We start from the raw sequence: 20,577 nt of genomic DNA, 5'->3' as shown, positions 1-20,577 counted from the left end.
TACAATCAATGTCCCAGCTGAGACCTTTATTCCATGTTTAGTTCCCAACATCCTGCTGGACAGTCTGCTATAGTCTTTCGATGCAATTTGTCTGAAATATATATTTATGGTGCCACCTCTAGCATGAAAACTGCAGAGAAATAATACCACATGTGGGTGAATTGTGAAAGGAAGTGTTAACAGAAGTGCTAGCAGAAGTGCCACTTTCTCTCTGTGGGTGAGATTTCTGCTGAAAATGGGCACAAACACTTCAAAATATTCACCAAGGGCCCAAATATTCACAGTCTTGTTGCCAAGAAGATAAAACTGTTAAAAATTGTTAAAAATAATAGAAATTAGGATTGGTGTAATGAAACCTTGTAAAACTAAATGTAAAATGGATCAAAATCAAGTCCCTTCATTTCCACATCAATGTTCAGCTGGACCCTCCCCTTCCGCTGCCCATTGTCATCACAATTACCTCACTGCTGCTACATTTTATGATCCACTTTAAATAAAATGAACAAAATATAGTTTCCTCCACCTCGACTTTATGAAGACCAGGTTCACTGTTTCAGACCCATGTCATAAAGTCCAACACTCGGCTACTGACTCATCTCCAGCCTAGGCTAAGCCAGCCATTTGTGGCCATGGCACTATGTTGAAATGCAGCTCAGCTCCATCCCCTACAGGATGTCATTAAGGCGGATCTCCACCTCCATGCCATACGTGGCCCTGTCCAATTTCCAACATTGAAACCATCAGTCATGTTTTTACAGCTTTGCAGCTCAAATTGCCCAGTGTTCTCTAAATGGGTGACTCTCATCCTGTCCCCAGAACTCTAACATCCAGGCTCAGCCTTTCACTAACCTTTGCTGATATTTCCCCTTCTTCACTGACCTAAATTGGATTCCTATTCCTCATGATTAAATTAAAAATCACTGTTCACATCTTCAATGCTGTCCCCATCATGCTATCTCTTTGACTTTCATAAGCGCCTTGTTTCATTCTGTAAACCAGTGTCTGAATCATTATCTCCTCGACTAAGCTGTTAATTATTTATTTATTTAACCACCTTATTCCAGATATCTAAATCTGCCTTTCCACCTGTAAAGTATCTGAGCATGTCTTATAATTTAAAAACAATATTTCAATGCGAGTTTAACCCCTGCTGTCCGGTAATAATGTAACAAAGCTTTCTGTTGTTCACCATTTTAACATTATATAAGCTTTCTTCTTTATTTCCTTAAAGATTCATGGACTCCCACAGCAGCTCCAGAAGTTCTAACCACTGGAATTTCTACATCACTCATGTCCACGGATTCTACTCCAACTACCAATCGCAGTAAGGAGAGTTTGTATAAACTGTAGATACTGAATTTAAATCGGACAAAATGAAGTCGCCTGTGACATCCAAGCAGTGCCGCCCATCAGTTTACCCAAGCAAAGAGTGAAACTGTAAAATCACCCCCACTGCCTGAACATGTCAGAACCATTATAGTTTATGGTCTCTGAAAGGTGATGGAGGAAATATCAATAGTAGTTTTCATAACAAATGAAGGAACTGCGGTTGAACAGGCAGCTGATATTTATAGAGTTGTATTCTTGTCAAGAACCTGGATGTTGGATGTACACAAACTGTAAAAGATTGGCTTCCCCGAACACTCTGGTTTTTAGCTGAAGACATTGGGAATTTTATTTTGCCAGGTTTTCTGGCAGATAGCTATCTCCCTGAGAGATACAAAAAGGCAACAGCACATTTAGAATTGGATGAGTGAAGGGTAGAGAAAAAAGGGGAGCAGCAACATTGCTGAGGGAAACTGGGATGCTCTGCATTAGGGGGAAGAATTGTGCTCTGTGTTGAGGTTATCAGGAAGAGGTTTGAGAGATCAGACGGTTGAGTGGTAATGATGGGGGTGAAATTTGTGGAAGATTGTAGAAATGAAGTCTGAAAAATGGTCTCGACAAGAAACGTCACCCATTCTTCTCTCCAGAGATGCTACCTGTCCCGCTGAGTTACTCCAGCATTTTGTGTCTATCTTTGGTTTAAACCAGTGTCTGCAGTTCCTTCATACACATTGTAGAAGTATGGTTGGTTTGTGAAAGCAGTTATAGAGATAGTGTCCTTGACCCAAAAACATTTCCTGTAGTTCCAATGGAAAATGTAGCAGGTAAAAATCAAACCATGCATCGTCTGTAGAATAATGTAACCTTATCTGCCTCATGAACTTCATCTGTAAATTCCTCCCACTACCCCCCACCATTTGTAACCTTCTATCCTGCCTCATTGCATTTGTCTCAGTCATGGAACTGCAGAGAATAGTCAACACAGAAGCAGGTTTTATACTGATGGCTTTTAGTCAGAAACTGAAGGATCTTTTTAACATCCATTCTATCAAAACTAGATCATCTGTTAGAATTTCATTGTTCCGTTGCTGATACATATAGCAATTGACAATTAAACGTTCTTGAATCCTAGCACTTGACTCTTGAGTCTTAAGAAAAGCCATCCAGTTTGTTCAACGTCTCTTGGTATGTGTACCCATCATTTCTGGAATCATCCTTGCTACTCTTACCAGTACCCTCTCTAAGCCTCCATATCTATTTTGTAACATTGTGGCCAGAATTGTCCACTGTAAGATTAAATACAGGTTTAACATAATTTTCCATAGTTTGACAAGGCCAAGGGGAAGGAGAGGCGCAGGCTGGTCCAGGAGGAAGTGAGGGCAGTGGATGAGGAGGAGAGGTGTACCAGAGCAGTTGGATTGAGGCAGCAGGGGGCCTGGACAAGGTGGGAGCAGGCCATGGACCGAAAAGTCACATGGCCTGAGCTCTGGCAGGCTGAACCACAGCGCATCAAGTTCCTGGTCCAGGCAGTATATGATGTCCTGCCCAGCCCATCGAACCTCTTCATCTGGGGCAAAGCGGAATCTCCAGATTGCCCGCAATGCTCAGGCAAGGGGACGTTGGAGCACATCCTGAGCTGTTGCCCAAAGTCTCTAGGGCAGGGCCGGTACACATGGCGTCACGACCAAGTTCTTAAACCCATTGCAGAAGCCATCAGCATGGGAATCAGCAGCTGTAGACGAGAACGCCCCACCACCCAGATGATCACCTTCGTGAAGGCCGGAGTGCAGCTGCCAAGAACCACAGCAGCCTGGAATCAGTCAGGAATCCTGGCAACTGGCAGCTTTCCGTAGGCCTGGTGAAACTGCTGAAGTTCCCATGGCACATTGCCACGACCACCCTGAGGCCCGATATCCTCCTGGTCTCAGAGGCAACCAAAAATATCGTCTTGTTGGAACTGACAGTGCCATGGGAGGACCGTCTGGAGGAGGCCCATGAGAGGAAGATGGCCAAGTATGATGAGCTGGTCATAGACTGCCGCAAGCAGGGCTGGAAGGCAATGTGTATGCCCATCGAGGTTGGCTGCAGAGGTTTTGCAGGGCAATCGCTCTACAAAGCCTTGAGTGCACTGGGCATAAATGGAGTGGTGAGGAGAAAGGCCATCAAGAACACCACAGAGGCAGCGGAGAAGGCCTTGAGATGGCTCTGGATCAGGAGAGGAGGTCCATGGGGAGGAGCGAATGCCACCTGAACACAAGTCGTGGTCTGATCAACCACGGCTGGGTCGCCTGGGTGAGGGTGTCTGATGTTGAAAGACCCGAAACACCCAATGACCCCAGGTTACCATCACTGATGATGTGTTCAGGAGCATCTATCGATGTATTTCTATCAATCCTACTTTTCAATTCCATCCCTGTAGAATCAAACTTTAGTGTATAGTTTGAATCTTATATGGATTTTCTAACCTGCGCCTTATCTTTAGGCATTTTAGTGTATTTTAGTTCAGGACTCGTTTCTCAATTCCATCTCGTTTTGCATCTTCAAACAAAAGATATATCTAGTCTTTCTACTAAAACGTATTACCTCACAATTATTTGTGTTGAACTTCATTTGCTATTGATGTGTCCATGTTAATTATTAATTTTTCCTATAATTTGTTGTTTCTTTTCAATTCGGACTATCACTTCACCATCTCCCCACTACTCTACTGCTAGGCCTCAGCCAAGTATGTTTCATCTATGAGGTTAGAAGGCATACATTTCATTGCTGAATCTATTCATTAGTATAAACTATAAACAGCGGTTATCCCAGCACTAATCTTTGAGGATGAGAAGAACACAAGAGCAGGAGTAGGCTCCGAGTCCCCTTGTCTGCCCCACAATTCAATATAATCATGGCAAATCTGTGCAAATCTAATCACCTCTTCTGTGCCTTCTTCTCATCACCCTCAATTCCAATATTAGATATTTCAAATATTTATCTATCTCCACCTTAAATAAATACAATGATCTGGCCTCTGCCTTCCTCAGGAAATGAGAAATCCAAAGATTCACTAACATCAGAGACAATACATTTCCATCCACCTCAGTTTTAAATGACTGTCCTCCTATTTTACAACAATGTCTCTTTTCATGACTGCCCCAGCAACGTAAACTCAGTGATTCCACCACTTTCTTCTGTCTGGTATAGCCATGCTTTGCTCCCATCCTGAAGCCGACGAACAATACTGCTATTGTCCCTTGACTCTAAATTTCCTAACCTTATTCATCGGTATACTCTGGGACACCTTATCAAAGACTTTTATGAAGATCAAAATACTCCAAACCTTTCTTCATATATGATTGCCAGTTGGTTTGGGTTTGGATTAGATTTTTTTTTCAACGATTCTACTTCAAACCCAAACCCATCTTATTATCCCAGATACTGGGAAACTGACCATCTGGGCAAAGTACATGATGAAGCAGTTCAGACCAGGGAATCTAGTGAGCATCTGAGGAGAAATCTAGAAATTTATGATGAAAGAACATGATTTTTTCCACAGAGAGTGGTGAATCTCTGGAACTCTCTGCCACAGAGGGTAGTTGAGGCCAGTTCATTGGCTATATTTAAGAGGGAGTTAGATGTGGCCCTTGGGCTAAGGGGATCAGGGGGTATGGAGAGAAGGCAGGTACGGGATACTGAGTTGGATGATCAGCCATGATCATATTGAATGGCGGTGCAGGCTCGAAGGGCGAATGGCCTACTCCTGCACCTAATTTCTATGTTTCTATGTTTCTATGTTTCTATAATGCCAAAGAGGTCTTTGCAAGGTCCACGATTGACAATCATTCCTTATATTTGGTTACAGATGTTATGAAGCAATCTTTTGAACAGATTACAACAACAAAGCTAACAACATCTCAAAGGGGTAAGCTTAATTAGTTTTCATTCAATTAAGCCTTAATGGTGTTTGGTAAATAATCAATTATGAATTCAATCCAAGGTATTATATATATTTAAAAATACAAGAAAACATTGTGTAGTTTCAAAATACCATATATGCCCTGCCTAACTCTAGTCAAACTCTGTTCAATTTTCCATGAAAAGGATAACATAAATGCTTCCTAACTCTAGAAATAGGTTGAGCAATATTATGAAATATCCATCATCTTCAGCGTTTAGTTTAGTTCAGAGATACAACGTGGAAACAGGCCCTGTGGCCCACCGAATGCATGCTGACCAGCGATCCCTGCACACTAACATTATCCTACACACACTGGAGAAAATTTACAATTTTATCAAGCCAATTAGCCTACAAACCTGTACGACTTTGGAGTGTGGTAGGAAACCGGAGCACCCGGAGAAAACCCAAGTAAGTCTCAGAGAGAGCATATAAACTCCATACAGACAGCACGCATGGTCAGAATCGAACCGAGGTCTCTGGCACTGTAAAGCAGCAACTCAATCGCTGTGCCGCCCCTTATCTGCACCATTTGGTTCATCTGTACCCCCATCCATGTCACAGTGTCTCAAGAGAAGAGAGATCAAATCCAAAATCAACTTTCAGTTCTCGAGTGAGATTTGGTATCATTTAAACAAACACATTCTTTACAGAGAAGCCCAAATCTGAACCTTAAACTTCACCTGCACCATTTACTGCCATCCGTGTACCACCACAGTCAGCTCACCCAGCTGGAAAAACTAGTATTAAACAGTTGCACACAGTCCTTGGGTAAGTGCCAGAAGGGATATTAGATCTGATAGTAATGGGGCCAGTTGGCCGCTCCGCTATAGGATCTTTGGTTGGCAGGACAGCAACAACCAACCCACCAGCCTAATCACCTGGATTCTGCCAGTGAGAGACTTGATCAGCAGACAATGAGAAGGCTGATCTCCCACACCTGTAACAAAGAGACGGCCAGTTGTTGGTAATGTTGCAATATGGATGCTAATCACCAGGGCTACGGCAACAAGCACACCGAGGACCAACAGCCAGATGCTTGATCACCAGGCTTGTAGCATCCAGGGAACCAATTGCCCATGTGGTAGCAGTGAGCAGACCAATTGCCAGGACTGTGTGATTGAGATGTCTGTTCATTAGTCTGCCGCAAAGAGGGATTAGCCATAAAGCTGCTTGGGGAGGTACTTTGTGCTCTGTGCAAAGGGTTTCCTCAAAAATACTGCTAGAGGAACATGAGTGGGAAGTGATCTCTTAAAGCACTCTAAAGAACCTTATTAGTATCATCAGATAGTACGTTGCTTATTGGGAACACATATAACATGGTTTCAACAACTCTAACAGTCGAACTAATCCCTAGTTGCAATCAGCCCCTTTATTAAATTGTTATATCCTTTAGTCTTAGTTTAGTTTAGAGATACAGTATGGAAACAGGCCCCTTGGCCCACCGAGTCGACGCCAATCAACAATCACCCATACACTATATACTAGGGGCAATTTCACAGAGGCCAATTAGAATCCTAGAAACGTGTATAACTTTGGAATGTGGGAGGAAACTGGAGCATCCAGAGAGAAATTATACAGTCACAGGGAGAACGTGCAAACTCTGTTCAGACAGCACCCATAGTCAGGATCAAACCCTGTGTCTCTAGTGGTGTAAGGCAGCAACTCTACCACTGAGCCTTCCCTAACCTGTGCCCGTTTCTACCTTGTGTTTTCAGCTTGTATGTCATTTTGAGTTGGCCGTGAGGTAGGGTCTCACCTTCTCCTTGCCTGCAGTAAAGTGACATAGATTGCTTGTTAAACAATTTAAAAGCACCATGTGTATCATAAATTAAGGTAGAAAAAAATGTAATAACTAGCAATGTTACAAAATTTTGAGATTTAAAAAATCAAGTCTGCAATTTATCCCATCAGATAAAGCATAACAACAAGTTTAATTTGACACCAAATTCACTTTCACATCTCAAGTATTAAAAAAGTTCTGGCTATTTTCATACTCGGAAATTAGCATCTTGTTCCCTATTGATTTTCAATGGACATTACAAAAAAGCTGTGATCTTGGATAGTCAAAAGCCCGTAACTTTCTTAAGAATTAAGAGAACTGAATGAAATTTTCACCTATCATAGATTGAAGCATTCTGAAAAAATATAAAACAATCTTACTTGGATTATGAAATTAAAGCATATTTAAATTAGCTAATTACCTAATTGTAGCTAATTACAAAATTGACCGATGTGACAGATGGTAATGGTAATAAACAACCAGACTGCCTTGAAAATTCAAAAATGTGATATTCTCAAGATCAGAACTTTAATATTATTGTATAATATGCTGTAAGTCAGTTATGGATAGGTAAATAAATTACAATTTCTAGCAAAAGACCAAGTCTTTATGGAGAAGATCAGCTGCTAGTTGGTACATTGGCATATCATAATCAGTAGCATCATCATACTCCTCAGACTGCAACCAATAAGCAATTCTGTACACGTTGTTTTTCCTCAATTTTTCAATTTTAGAAAAAAAGGTAGAGATTATAAAGTTAAACGCTAAAACAAATAGTAAATACTAAAAAAGAAAATCATGTTTAATCAAAATTCAATTACTAGATATAAACATCTATCCATTTCTTAAATAGCCTAAGTGTCCAAAGATTATTCACAAATAATTCACAATATAACATGATTTTTATATCTAATTTACATTAATTTATAGGCCAAATGGAAGGAATTTAGTGTTCAATTGCTGTAAATAAATCGGCTTTCTAGTGGGTTCCTGTGAACGCGCTGTTTAGAACGTTCACATCGCACTGGATTAGTGCCCTCAAATGCCGAGAAAAATACTGCGGGATATAAAAAGCCCAAAATGAGCTACTCGCTATAGAAAACTTTATAAACAGGGTTATATACACGCCCCATTTAATGTAAAAATAAGGTACATACCTTTAATTGTTTGCTTTATAAAACCCTGGGGCTGCGAGAGGTTGCAAAGTGAGAGAGTGATTTTAAAATTATTATAACTATTATTCGAGGCCTATAAAACTAATAATACCTTTTGCGACCGGGTCTTGCTGCGATTTTTCGTTAATGATTTACTAGGCTGAACATCTGCGATTAGAACAGCCTAGTAAAAATCGCGTTTTAAACCCGCCCCCTCCAAACAGCGCCAAAATCGCGGACATGGCTTTGGGCAGATTCCCAATGACGATTCAGGTAGGTTTTGTAACATACCTATAATAACTGTGTTAATATTTTTCCAGCCAGATCCATTCGTCTGGTGAATGGTAACAACAGCTGTCAAGGCAGAGTGGAGATATTTTACGGCAATAATTGGGGAACCGTGTGTGACGATGACTGGAATATCATAAACGTGGCAGTGGTTTGCAGGCAGCTGGGATGCGGTGGTGCCATCACGGCGAAAGAACTAAGTTACTTTGGATATGGCAGTGGACCTATATTGTTGGATAATGTGAACTGCAAAGGCACAGAATCCTCCCTGTCTGAATGCTTTAACCTTGGATGGGGAAAGCACAACTGTAGACACCATGAGGATGCAGGCGCTATTTGTGTAGGTAAGATCAACATCAACCGCAATGGAGTTTGATGCAGAAGATGACTGTTTGAATGTTATTTGTACCATGTAATGTCAGCATATATTCGGCAACCAGACAGCATCACTCTGAATGGACAGAAAATCTGCTATGTTGGTGTTTGAGACTGTGTTTGAACAGAACACAATGCGGCTACTCTGCAAAACTGGGGCAATAGAGTATCTGGAATAGCACGGAGGCACAGCTGGTAGACCTACTGCCTCACAACGCCAGAGACCCGGGTTTGATCCTGACCTCCGGTGCTGTCTGTGTGGAGTTTGCACATTCAACATGTGACCGCATGGGTTCCCTACGGGTGCTCCGGTTTCCTCCCACATCCCAAAAGGCATGCAGGTTTGTAGGTTAATTGGCCTCTTTATACTTTGCCCCTAGAGTGTATGGAGTGGATGCAAAAGTGAGATAACATGGCACTACTATGAATGGGTGATCGATGGTCAGCATGGACTCGATGGGTGGAAGGGCCTGTCTCCATGCTGTAGCTTTAAATCAATCTATCAATCAAAAATTGTGCCATGGTTATTATTGTATATTCACTTGGATGAGCCTCATTTTACTTTCTAATCTTCAAATTGACTTTTCCAATAGTGCTGCACTCCATTGATGATATTATGTTGTCGACTCTCTTAATTGTCACCTAAAACTTCCAACTCAGGCAAGAGATTGGTTTAACTGAGTCAAAAATACCAAATATCCTTCATACATAATGTTTGGGAAGAAATCTGAACCTGACAGATTAGGAAACAGAATAGACAAAAGGATACATAGTGCTGGAGTAACCCAGCAGGTCTTGCAGCATCTCTAGAGAACATGGCTAGATGCCATTTCATGTCAGTCTGCATTTGGTTTCGCCGACGTATAAGAGTCCACATCTTGAACAATGGATACAGTAGATGAGTTTGGAGGAGGTGCAAGTGAACCTCTGCTTAACCTTAAAGGACTGTTGGGGCCCCTGGACAGAGTCGAGGAACGAGTGACAGTGACAGGTGTTGCATATTCTGCGGTTGCAGTGGAAGGCACCTGGGGAGGGGATGGTTTGGGTGGGAAGGGATGAGTTAACTTGGGAGTTGCGGAGGGAACGGTCTCTGCAGAAGGCAGAAAGGGGTGGAGGGAAAATGTGGCTAGTGTTGGGATCCCGTTGGAGGTGGCGGAAATTTTGGAGGATAATGTGTTGTACGCGCAAGCTGATGGGGTGGAAGATAAGGACTAGGGGGACTCTGTCTCTATAGGCTCGGCGATCGTTTCACTGAACAACTCTGCTCAGTCCACCTACGCCTACCTGATCTTGTAGTTGCTCAGCATTTTATTTCCCCCTCCCATTCCCTATCTGACCTTTCTGTCCTGGGCCTCCTCCATTGTCAGAGTGAGGCCCAGCACAAATTGGATGAACAGCACCTCATATTTCGTTTGGGTAGCTTACACCCCAGCGGTATGAACATTGACTTCTCCAACTTCAAATAGCCTTTGTTTTCCCTCTCTCTCCCTCCGCTCCCCCTTCCCAGTACTCCCACCAGTCTTACTGTCTCTGATTACATTCTATCTCTGTCCCACCCACTCCCCTGACATCAGTTTGTAGAAGTGTCTCGACCCGAATCACTATCCATTCCATCTCTCCAGAGATGTCTGAAGGAGGGTTTCGGCCCGAAACATTGCCTATTTCCTTCGCTCCATAGATGCTGCTGCACCCGCTGAGTTTCTCCAGCATTTTTGTGTAATCTCCAGAGATGCTGCCTGTCCCGCTGAGTTTCTGCAGCATTTTGTGTCTGCAGACATCAATGTAACAAGATAGAGTTTGGGGGATAGGGCCAGTGTACCCCTGGACAGGAAATGTTCAACGTACCCTATTAGGAGGCAGGCATATATTTTTTAATGTTTAATACTTTAATGTTTAGAAAGATTTTTTTGTTGTCCTAGGCTTTCCATTGCAAAAAAAACAAGCGCACTCAAAACCATAAGATTTATTTCCATTTCAATATTCCTGATGAATAAGCATAACTATTTTAACAGCAATTAAGAAAGCCAAAATGATGTGCTTCTAAGACTGCCTGCTCTTGCATTCTTATTTTAGAATATAAAGCTCATGAGGCAAGTGGTTCTGGTAAACAAGCACCAATAATGACCACGATGAGAACAACAGAAGCATTAAGGGTGCCTGAAGGTAGGTGCTCTAAAGCCAACTTTAACAAATATTCTGAACTATATGAATGTACAATAGGCTTTTGAGACCATGGGGATGTAGACGCAATTCGGCCACGGTTTGAATAAGGTGAAAAACATTTCAGCATTGACTTGAATTTTGTGCCAAGTTGATTATTTTCACTGAATTATTGATGACAACAATTCCTCCGCTGTGTGCCTCTATTGATCATGCTTTAACTCTGCTTCCAGTGTGGATTGCATTCTTACTGAAAACCCATATTGTAGCTTGAAATCCATAAGGATATTTTTCGATGCAGTGTTTACACATTTGCATGCTGCACATATCTTAGGGTTGCTAAGTCACTACTTTTATTCACATGCCTTTTATTTAAAGCTTTAAAGTTTATGCACAGACTTAATGGAAAGATGTGTTATTCATGAATCTTAGTCCATTGTTTGAAATGTTGCAGGGTAAATGAGCCACAAGAGGAGGAAATGTCATCAGTTGGGGGAGCAATATGGTACTAGGTATTTGAGCTTTAGTTTCAAGTCCGTGCAGTCCATCCATGAGGATGAACACTTCATAGATAGAACATTTCAGGAGGTGACCGCACAAAGAAGTGTAATCTGGGTGAGACTGGGTCAAGGAAATAGAAAGCAGACCGGTAGGGCTGGAACTCCCCGGAGAATCATGGTCTGTAACCAGCATTTGGTTCTGAATACCTTTGGTGAAGGGGGCTTTGGCTGTTCTCTGAGCCAGCCCAAGGCCACAGCACCACCTCTGGACAAATGGTGGGTGGGGAGGGGGAAGGTCAAGGGAACAAAAGTCAGAGAGGACTTGAGAGTTGGCAATGTGACAGACTGATGTTTCTGTAGTTGCAAACATGATTCCAGGATAGCATGTTTGCTCCAGATAAAGAGATCGTTGAGCAGCTACATAAATCTTTGGACAGTGGGTATAACTAACCAAAGGTTGTGAACTATACTGATGAAAAATAGTTGAGAACCTCCAGGCATTTTAAGGATTTGGAAAAGAAGAAGCAAGACCCCAAAGAAACTAAGCTCCACGCCAAAATGGTACACGATAGCACTACAATTGTTGGACCACCTTACTCACAATTGTCCTGTGGTCTGGTGTATCACGTTTTGTTCAGATTGATGTTATATTTTACAGGTTATTCACTTTTCAACTTTACAAAACCCACTTTGAGAAAAATGACTTGAAGTTGCAGTGGCAGTTACAGCTATGGGATCTCATTTACATAAATTGCCCAGCAGCACTGCTCCACTGTTACAATGTTAACAACGGCAGGACTGCCAGTGCAATGAGAGATTTGTAACATTGTTGTAAGGAGAGGGAGGGAGTGCGGGAGGGGACGAGGAGCAGATTGTTGTTTAATGTTATTTAAACAGATAGAGGGAGAGGAGGGGGTAGGGAGGGGAGAGGGGTTATGGAAGGAGGGAGGGAGTGACTGATGGCAGGGGAAAGGAAGTGGGGAAGGGGAGGAGGAGAGGGGAAAGAAGAGGGAGGGTGAAGAGGAGGGGGAGGGAGTGCTGGAGGATGAGGGGAAATGAGCCACGCCTGCGCAATTGGGGGCTATGGGTGAGTGGTGGAATATTAAAGGTTAACAGTAAATTTGTCCCCTAATCTGCTGAGACACAGCCCACAGTGCCAGTGTGTCGATCACCAGACGATTTGCAGAGGTAGTTGACTAGCTCTCACTTCCTTCATTCTCCTCTAACTCAGCTCAGCCTGAGCAGTGTCTGTTCGTGATGGAGAAGTGTCCTAAATCAGGGCATATCTCAGAGCTCCTGGGGGAGAAGTGTGAGATCCTGAGCAGCGCATTTCTGCTTCCATGGGAGCACAACCTGATTCTGAATGTCAAGTCTCTGTTTTTGCAGAGGAGTGCGCTGCTGACAAGCATAATCTCTCTGTCCTGGAATACTCCTAACTGCTGATGTGTAGCATCTATCTCTTTGCTCTTGGAGAACAGCAAACTGTTAAATGAGAACAATGAGTGCATTATCCAATTTTCTTTTGGATGTAGCAAAATATCAATATATTAATGAGGCCTGGATTTGCTGCAGCAGCATGTTTTCCCCCAACCCCTTCATCTCAAAGTTGAAGTCCTATTTACTGCACAAATGCACCAACTTTGATATTTATGGAGGTTATTGATTGGCTTCTGCAAAGCTAGTGCAAACGGTTCTGCATTTTATGCCAATTACAATTAAAGACAGATACTCCTATCATCAGATGGTGTGCAGATTTAGCTAGCTATAACTATCCTGGCAAATGTTTGGCCTGTCTCCAGTTAAGGTACCGGATTATCTCTTGGTATCATTAGGCTTGATTCTTTTTTCCGTTGCCCTTCAGAGTCGCAGATCCGACTTGTGGATGGACGGAACCGCTGTGAAGGCCGAGTGGAGATCTTCCTGACATCGCAGTGGGGGACAGTGTGCGATGACGCCTGGGACATAAGGGCTGCTAGAGTGGTCTGTAGGCAGCTAGGCTGTGGCAACCCTCTGGCCGCTAAGGTGGAGGCGTATTTCGGGCAGGGCACTGGCATCATTCACCTCGACAATTTAAAATGCAGTGGAAACGAGAGTTTGCTCACCCACTGCTCACACATCGGCTGGGATGTCCACAACTGCGACCACAGGGAAGATGCGAGTGTGATGTGCTCCCTATGAACAATCTCACAACAAGTGCCCGCCCCTAGTTGTTGGAAAGGGGGCACGCTGAATATATGTAAATCTATAAATGTGTAAATAGCTCAGAACTACCAAACCAAAATTCCCATATAATGTGCACTTTATATATTTTAATTACTATCTCCTGTCACAGATTTAATTCCCAAATTATGAAAAGTAACCATTTGCCTCCCCAACAAGGCTTGTGCTATTGAGGGAAGCCCATATGGAAAAAGCAACTGAGAGCCCATATGAGCTTTCAGAAGGGGATGGGTCAAAGGCATAGCCCTTGACACACCTTTTTAATTTGAGAATGAAGTTAGCTCTAACTCTGGGAGAAAAAAATGGTAGAGTAATTCAGGAAATCAGGAACTCTCTTCCACATATCGCTCAATTAATTCAACATTTCAAAACTGGGATGGATTGCTTTATTGACAAGGCCAAGATTATTATAGATTAGATGGGGGTACTTATGCTGCCTGAGTTACTCCAGCATTTTGTGTACCTCTGGGGTACGACACAGACTGACTACAGTCTAAGTGAGTGCTTCCTGTTGCTGTATTCCTGAGTTAATGAACAGCTTGTTTTGCAGCAAGCTTCAGGTATTGTTGAAAATCATAAACAGCAAATGTTGGAAATCTGAACTAAAAAAAAGAAAGTGCTAGAAACTCTCTGACTCAGGCAGCAGCTGTACGGAGAGAAGCAGTTAGTGTTTCAGATGGAAGAGAAGATAAGAATCTTCGAACAAAAGCATTAACCGTGCTTCTTTTCCTTCAGATGCTACCTGACTTGGTGAGTGTTTTGATTTTTGCTATTGGTTGAGACCTTTCCCTCCAATGCTGCATCGTAAAACCAATTGCACGCATCAAACAGCAAGATGACATGAAACGTACCTTAACCACCAGAGTTGGGAGAATTCATAGCATTGGAGGAGGGAGTGTCAGTTAAAAATGGCTAATATTGCATTCAAACATTTTAATATTGCTTTTAGCTCATTCATCTGAAAGATGCACCAATGGCTATGGATGGAGATAATCACCAAACAGATCTCAGATCCTTTAATGACCTGTAACTAATGTAAAAGTGTGAAAGAGTTCCCATCATTGTCCTGTTGGATGTAAGGGAGTGAAGATCGGGTTGTGTACCTGCTATACTCACTGCTCCAGCCCATTGAAGAGGAGTAACTAGGTCCATTGAATGTAACTGCCCGACTTCAGCTGGTGCCTGTAGGTTATTACCCCAAAATGAGTCAGCACCTCTGGCCCTGGTCTGTTCCACAAGGGGTGATAGAAAGAGCTTGACTTCTGATGCCATCTGTTACTTTTGATTCTGTTTTCTCAAATGCTGGGAAACTTCCATTCAGCTCTGCAACTTCCAGTAGACCCTGCAACAATCATTAAACTGCAATTTCAGTAAACACTGCAACAACTGGTTATCTAAAGTTGGTTATCAAAAAATGCAGCAGGCTCTTGATTAGCTGTGCAAGTGGACTTGGAAATTGGTAATGCACTGTTCCAAAAGTGCAAGCCAAGAGAGAGAGAGAGGAAGTGGATGAGTATTGTTAATCAAGGAAAGTATCCAAGTGGTATTGAGTCATGATGTCGAGGCAGTGGATAATGATGTGGAATCAGTTTCAGTTGAAATTATGAATGGCAGGGGGAAGAAGATATGGGTGGGTTTAGTGAATGGCCCCAAAATGTGACCTTTTGATTGGGCGGAGCATAAAAATGAAAATATCTTGGGCACATTTGAATAAAACTGCAATCGGCATGGGAGATTTTAATCTCTATTGATTGGGCCAAACTGCCAAGGATATCAGAGAAGAAGAATATGTGGAGCGTGTTATGGATTACTTCTTAGAACTGTATGTTATGGATCCTATCCTAGAACAGGATATATTAGATTTGGTCATGATTAGTGAGGAAGGATTAATAAGAGATCTTGTGGTTTAAGATCCCCTTGCAGGTAGTGACCACAAGGTGATAGTGTTCCATATGCAGTTTGACCGTGACGTCCACAGAGCCAAAACCATTGTCTTCGGGTCGGGTATTTCGGGTCGGCACCTCCGTTTATAATATCTGTACTCATCAGAACCTTAACCCTAACCCTAACTTCTGTAAATACCTCCAGATAAATAAAAGTATTCCATGCATCACAATACTCCGGGATGGTGAATTCCAGAGATTCATCACCCTCTGCAACAAGTTCCTATGCCAAGGATATTGCAAGTGAGATCAGCTTTATGTTAACAAGTTTGGAAATTGGTTTCCACTGGCCCACCGCTGTGGCACCCTAACCCTAACCCTAACCCTAACCCATACCCTAACCCTAACTCTAACACCCCAAACGGAGGCGCCAATAAGGGCTCAATAAGGGCAGTTAAAATGGCATGAGGGTGGTGATGAACTGAGAAATAAGCTAAGAAACAGGCCAGTAGACGAATAATGACATATATTCAGTCCATAACAATGAACAGGAATTGATTCTAATTAAAAAGGATTCTATGAGAAAGAGGCACAATCTGTGGTTAGAAAGGAAGTCAAGGAAAATATTACATTGAAAAGTAGGGCATGCAATGGCGAGTGGAAGGCCAGAGAGAAGTCCTGGGAATTTTTCAGGATCCAGCAATTAAACCCAAAAATTAAAAAGCTGATACGAAAGAGAAAAACTGATTTTGAGAGAAAACTTTCAGATAATATCAAACCAAACAATAAGAGTTTCTATGAATATATAAATCGGAAGAAGGAAGCTGAAGAGAGGTGTGGGACCTCGAGAGAATGAGGCTGGTGAATTATAATAGAAAACAAAGATATGTTACATCTCTTTCTTGCATCAGTCTGCACTGTGGAGGACACTGCAAATATCCCTCACATAACAGATGGGCTTCTTTCAAATAACAGGGATCTACTTGTAAGTTTCCAAATGACAAGAGATAAAGTATTAGAGAAATGCAGTGGGCTCGAGGCAGATAAATCTAGTACCCAATGCACCCAAGAAGTTTAAATGGAGCTGCAGAGCTGGTGAATATCTGAAGAAGGGTCTCAACCCGAAACGTCACCCATTCCTTCTCTCCAGAGATGCTGCCTGTCCCGCTGAGTTACTCCAACATTTTGTGTCTACCTTTGAGATGGTGGATACAATGTTTGAAATTTGTCAAAATTTATTAAAATTCTAGAGATTGGAAAACAGTGAATGTAACTTCCATGTTCAAAATGAGAGGAAAGCAGAAGCAGGGAACTACAGCGTTAGTTTGACATCTGTTTTTGGCCATTTACTGTAAGGTTATAAAGTTTGCTGATGATACGGAAATAGATGGCAAGGCATGTTGTGATGGAACATAGATAGATTGAGTGACGGCGAAAACCTGGTAAATGGAGTTTAATGTGGATGAGCGTGAGGCCATCTAAGTGGAATCAAAAGGTGGATTATTATCTCATTGGTGAGAGACAGCCCATGAATGAAGTTCAGAGGGACTTAGATGTCCTGGTGCATGAATCACAGAAAGTTAGCAGACAGGTGCAAGTAGTTAATAAGGCAAACGGCATTGCAAAGGAGTAGTGTTTAAGAATAGGGAGGTTATGGCACAGTTATACAGGATGATGGTGAGGCTGCTCCTGGAATACTGTAGGTCTTGGGGAACTGGCACAGAAACTAAGTTGGGATCAGCATGGACCAGGCCATGATCATATTGGATGGCAAGGCAGGCTTGATGGGGCTTGTGGCCTACTCCTGCTCCTATCTCCTTGTGTTCTTATAAACGGATCAATGAATCACAAAAGGACATTGCTTTCCTTTTCTCCAAATGCCCTCATTTCACATTCCCTTTGGGATGACGATAGGAGAGGGAAGATGTGTCTGGTGATAGGATCTCTCATTAAAGATGGCAAAAATTACAAGGGATAATCTGGCTTGAAGAGATGCTCAATGTACCTGGATTGCAGGCCATCTTTGGAGATTAATAGATTTTGTAGTTTAGTTTAGTTTAGTTTAGAGATACAATGTGTAAATAGGCCCTTCAGCACCACCATGTCCGCACCGACCAATGATCACCCATACACACTAGGGACAATTTACAGAAGCCAATTAACCTGCATGTCTTTGGAATGTGGGAGAAAACCAGAGCACCTGGAAAAAACCCATGCAGTCACAGGGAGAACGTCCAATCTCCGTACAGACAGCACCTGTGGTCAGGATCAAATCCGGGTCACTGGCACTGTAAGGTAGCAACCTTAACCCACAATGCCATGGGGTTCTAGGAAGATAAATGGTCAGGTTGTGTGACAGGATGTAGGATGGAAGATATCCAGGTATTTTAAGAAACAAATGATGTTTCAGGCCTTAAGTTTGAATGACTGGTTGGGCATTTGGTTATTGATAAACTGTGAAATAATATGTGTTTTATAGACAAATCTAACGCTGCCTTGGTAAAAAGCAATTGAGTGGTAATCATACTAAATTAGAAGGTTAAATATTTATCTGATGGACTAGAGCACTACTTTTGTGCATGTGTTAAATACCTTTTCTCATGGGTGTGGATTCTTTGTTAGTCATTGTAATATTTATTGATTAGTGTGTATATATCCAAGATAGATACAGTAGCCATGAAAGAAAGTGGAATAGCATCCGGACACCTCTTGTACCTTGTCATTCTCTTTCTTTAATCCTGATTATCCAGAGACACAATAAAACATGAGCAATAAGAACACAGTTATTAATGTGACTTTGCATGCTAGGTCAGAAGTAGAGCAGCCTGCTGCCTAAGTGTGAATGTGGTAGAAAAAGTCACAGTAACCCCTACTTTCATGGGAATTAGCAAGACTAATTTTGTTGCTGCTTGGGTTCACAAGACACAGTTTGTGTGCTTTAGCTCCTCACAAATGACATTTGTGGAAAAGTAGCATGGAGAATGTAAATGAGGCCTTAATTGTGGGAGCATAGGGAAAATAATGAAATATTTGACCAAATAACAACGATAGTCACTGAGTTTAGCTTGTATTTTTAATTGCTCCGTACGGACTGTGATCCTTTTTCAGATTGTTTGAGTTGCAGGACATGAGATGTTTCATTTACTGGATGGAGTAAGAAGTGACTTGCATTTCTTTAACACTTTAGCCTCATAATGTTTTAAAACTGATGATTTTAAAGTTGTTATAACCAATGCTAACTTTCCAAATACAGTTGCTGTTATTATATGTTAGCAAATGCAAGCCACAGTAACAGCCTTGTTCCACATGAATTAAAATATACTATTAAAGCTTTGTGATTGGTGTGGATTCAAGATAAGATCTATGATTGCTCAGTTAGTTACCACCAGTTAGGCCAGCAGAGAGCGGAAGAACATAAGAACTAGAAGGAGGAGTAGGCCATTAATTCCCTCTTGCTTGCTACACCATTCAACAAGATCAAGACTGATATTTTACCCAATTGTCATTTTCCTGTACTAACCTTTTATCTCATCACTTCCTTAATATCAGAACTCAAACTAAGATCTATTTCTTTATTTAGATTGACGTCCATTGTGCAAATGTCCCTTGCCTATTCATAAAAGATGAGTGGGGGATTAATTGAAACTTCCAAACAAGACTGCAAGCCTTGTACAATCTGACAATCCCAGACTGGTGCTGCAGTTGCCACCAGTAAGGCAGATGGCAGCTCTGTTACATAGACCAGAATCGGATTATTGCTCGAAAATTCGTATTTTTGAATAATAGGAACAGTGAGGAGAAAACAGTAGGATGGGTCACTCGTGGTGCAAATAAATTGTGTGTGTGTGTAAGATTGAAAGATCCTGTGACAGGAAACAAAAATCGACATATATCCAAGTGGTAAACCTAGGCTTTGACAGTGATCGACTTGAACTTTGATTTAATTTAATTGTATAACTCACCAATTGGATTGGTTCAAGGGATATGTGTGCCCTCTGCTTTATGTTGAGGTAACTGATCAGCCAGAAGCATCTTGCAGCATTAAAATCAAGCTCAATATCGCAGAGTTACAGGGAAAGACAATAGGGCAGAGACTGCTCCTGCTGCAGAGAAGTCGAGAGAAGTCAAATGAACACCAGAACTGCAGCTTAAAACAATGTTCCGAATACAGATCCTGCTTTGATATATAGTTTATTCAACGTGCAGTTCTCAAATCACTGCAACACTTGACCATTGTTAATAATCCTGTGGCTTCATTATTGCCACAGTGCTGTTCTTTAAGTTTCTTTTCATGAGCATTTTCCATCCCAGCTGCTACATTCAAACGTTCTGCCATAGGAAACATTAGCAGCTGGGAGCTTCCAGAAATCAACTTGACTTACATTGACAATGCAGTAACTCTTGCTGTATGATTATGTATTTTGTATGCTCTGTGCTTTTGTTTGTTATATTTCAAAATTACACCAAATAAAAGAAACATGAAAATGTTCTGAACTGTTTTGATGGAAACATTTCATTTTATTTGTTTGTTCCTACTTATTTATACTATGAGACGTCTCATCAATGTTTTCACCTAATTATCTCTCCCTTAATTAAAAATGTTGTCTCATCATAAGTGCAAGGGCACAGAATGTACTTTGTTGGAGGATTTGCATGTTCATCATGGGGAGTGACTTACTAGCATCACCATCAATCAGCATACTCATGCTCCTACCCAGTGTAGAGAATAAAAAGCAAGAGGACATATGTTAAAGGTGTGGGGGACAGGATTTAATATGAAACCGAGGGACAACATTTTCACTCAGAGCGTGGTGGATATATGGGACGAGCTGCTAGCGCAGGTTGTTGTGGCAGATACTCTAACACCATTTAAAAGACACTTGGACAGGTACGAGGATAGGAAAGGTTTAGAAGGATGTGGGCCAAACACAAGCAAATGGGTCTAGCT

The 20,577-nt window shown here is 41.9% G+C and overlaps 1 protein-coding gene across 1 annotated transcript in view; it reads left to right on the top strand.

Annotated features, from left to right (window-relative positions):
* The window catches only part of LOC129710697 (scavenger receptor cysteine-rich domain-containing group B protein), a 65,338-nt gene extending 45,210 nt beyond the window's left edge, over positions 1-20,128 (top strand). The window contains exons 8-12 of the mRNA XM_055657870.1: positions 1,232-1,324; positions 5,174-5,233; positions 8,524-8,835; positions 10,940-11,029; positions 13,388-20,128. Of these exons, the coding sequence (XP_055513845.1) occupies positions 1,232-1,324; positions 5,174-5,233; positions 8,524-8,835; positions 10,940-11,029; positions 13,388-13,704 (872 nt within the window). The 3' untranslated portion in view covers positions 13,705-20,128. The remainder of the gene's footprint in view (positions 1-1,231; positions 1,325-5,173; positions 5,234-8,523; positions 8,836-10,939; positions 11,030-13,387) is intronic.
* Positions 20,129-20,577: the final 449 nt, after the last annotated feature.

The sequence above is a fragment of the Leucoraja erinacea genome, chromosome 28 (genome assembly GCF_028641065.1).
Source record: "Leucoraja erinacea ecotype New England chromosome 28, Leri_hhj_1, whole genome shotgun sequence".
In the NCBI taxonomy this organism is placed as follows: domain Eukaryota; kingdom Metazoa; phylum Chordata; class Chondrichthyes; order Rajiformes; family Rajidae; genus Leucoraja; species Leucoraja erinaceus.
Note: the sequence above shows the minus strand (reverse complement) of the source record. Positions and strands in the feature narration are given on the sequence as shown.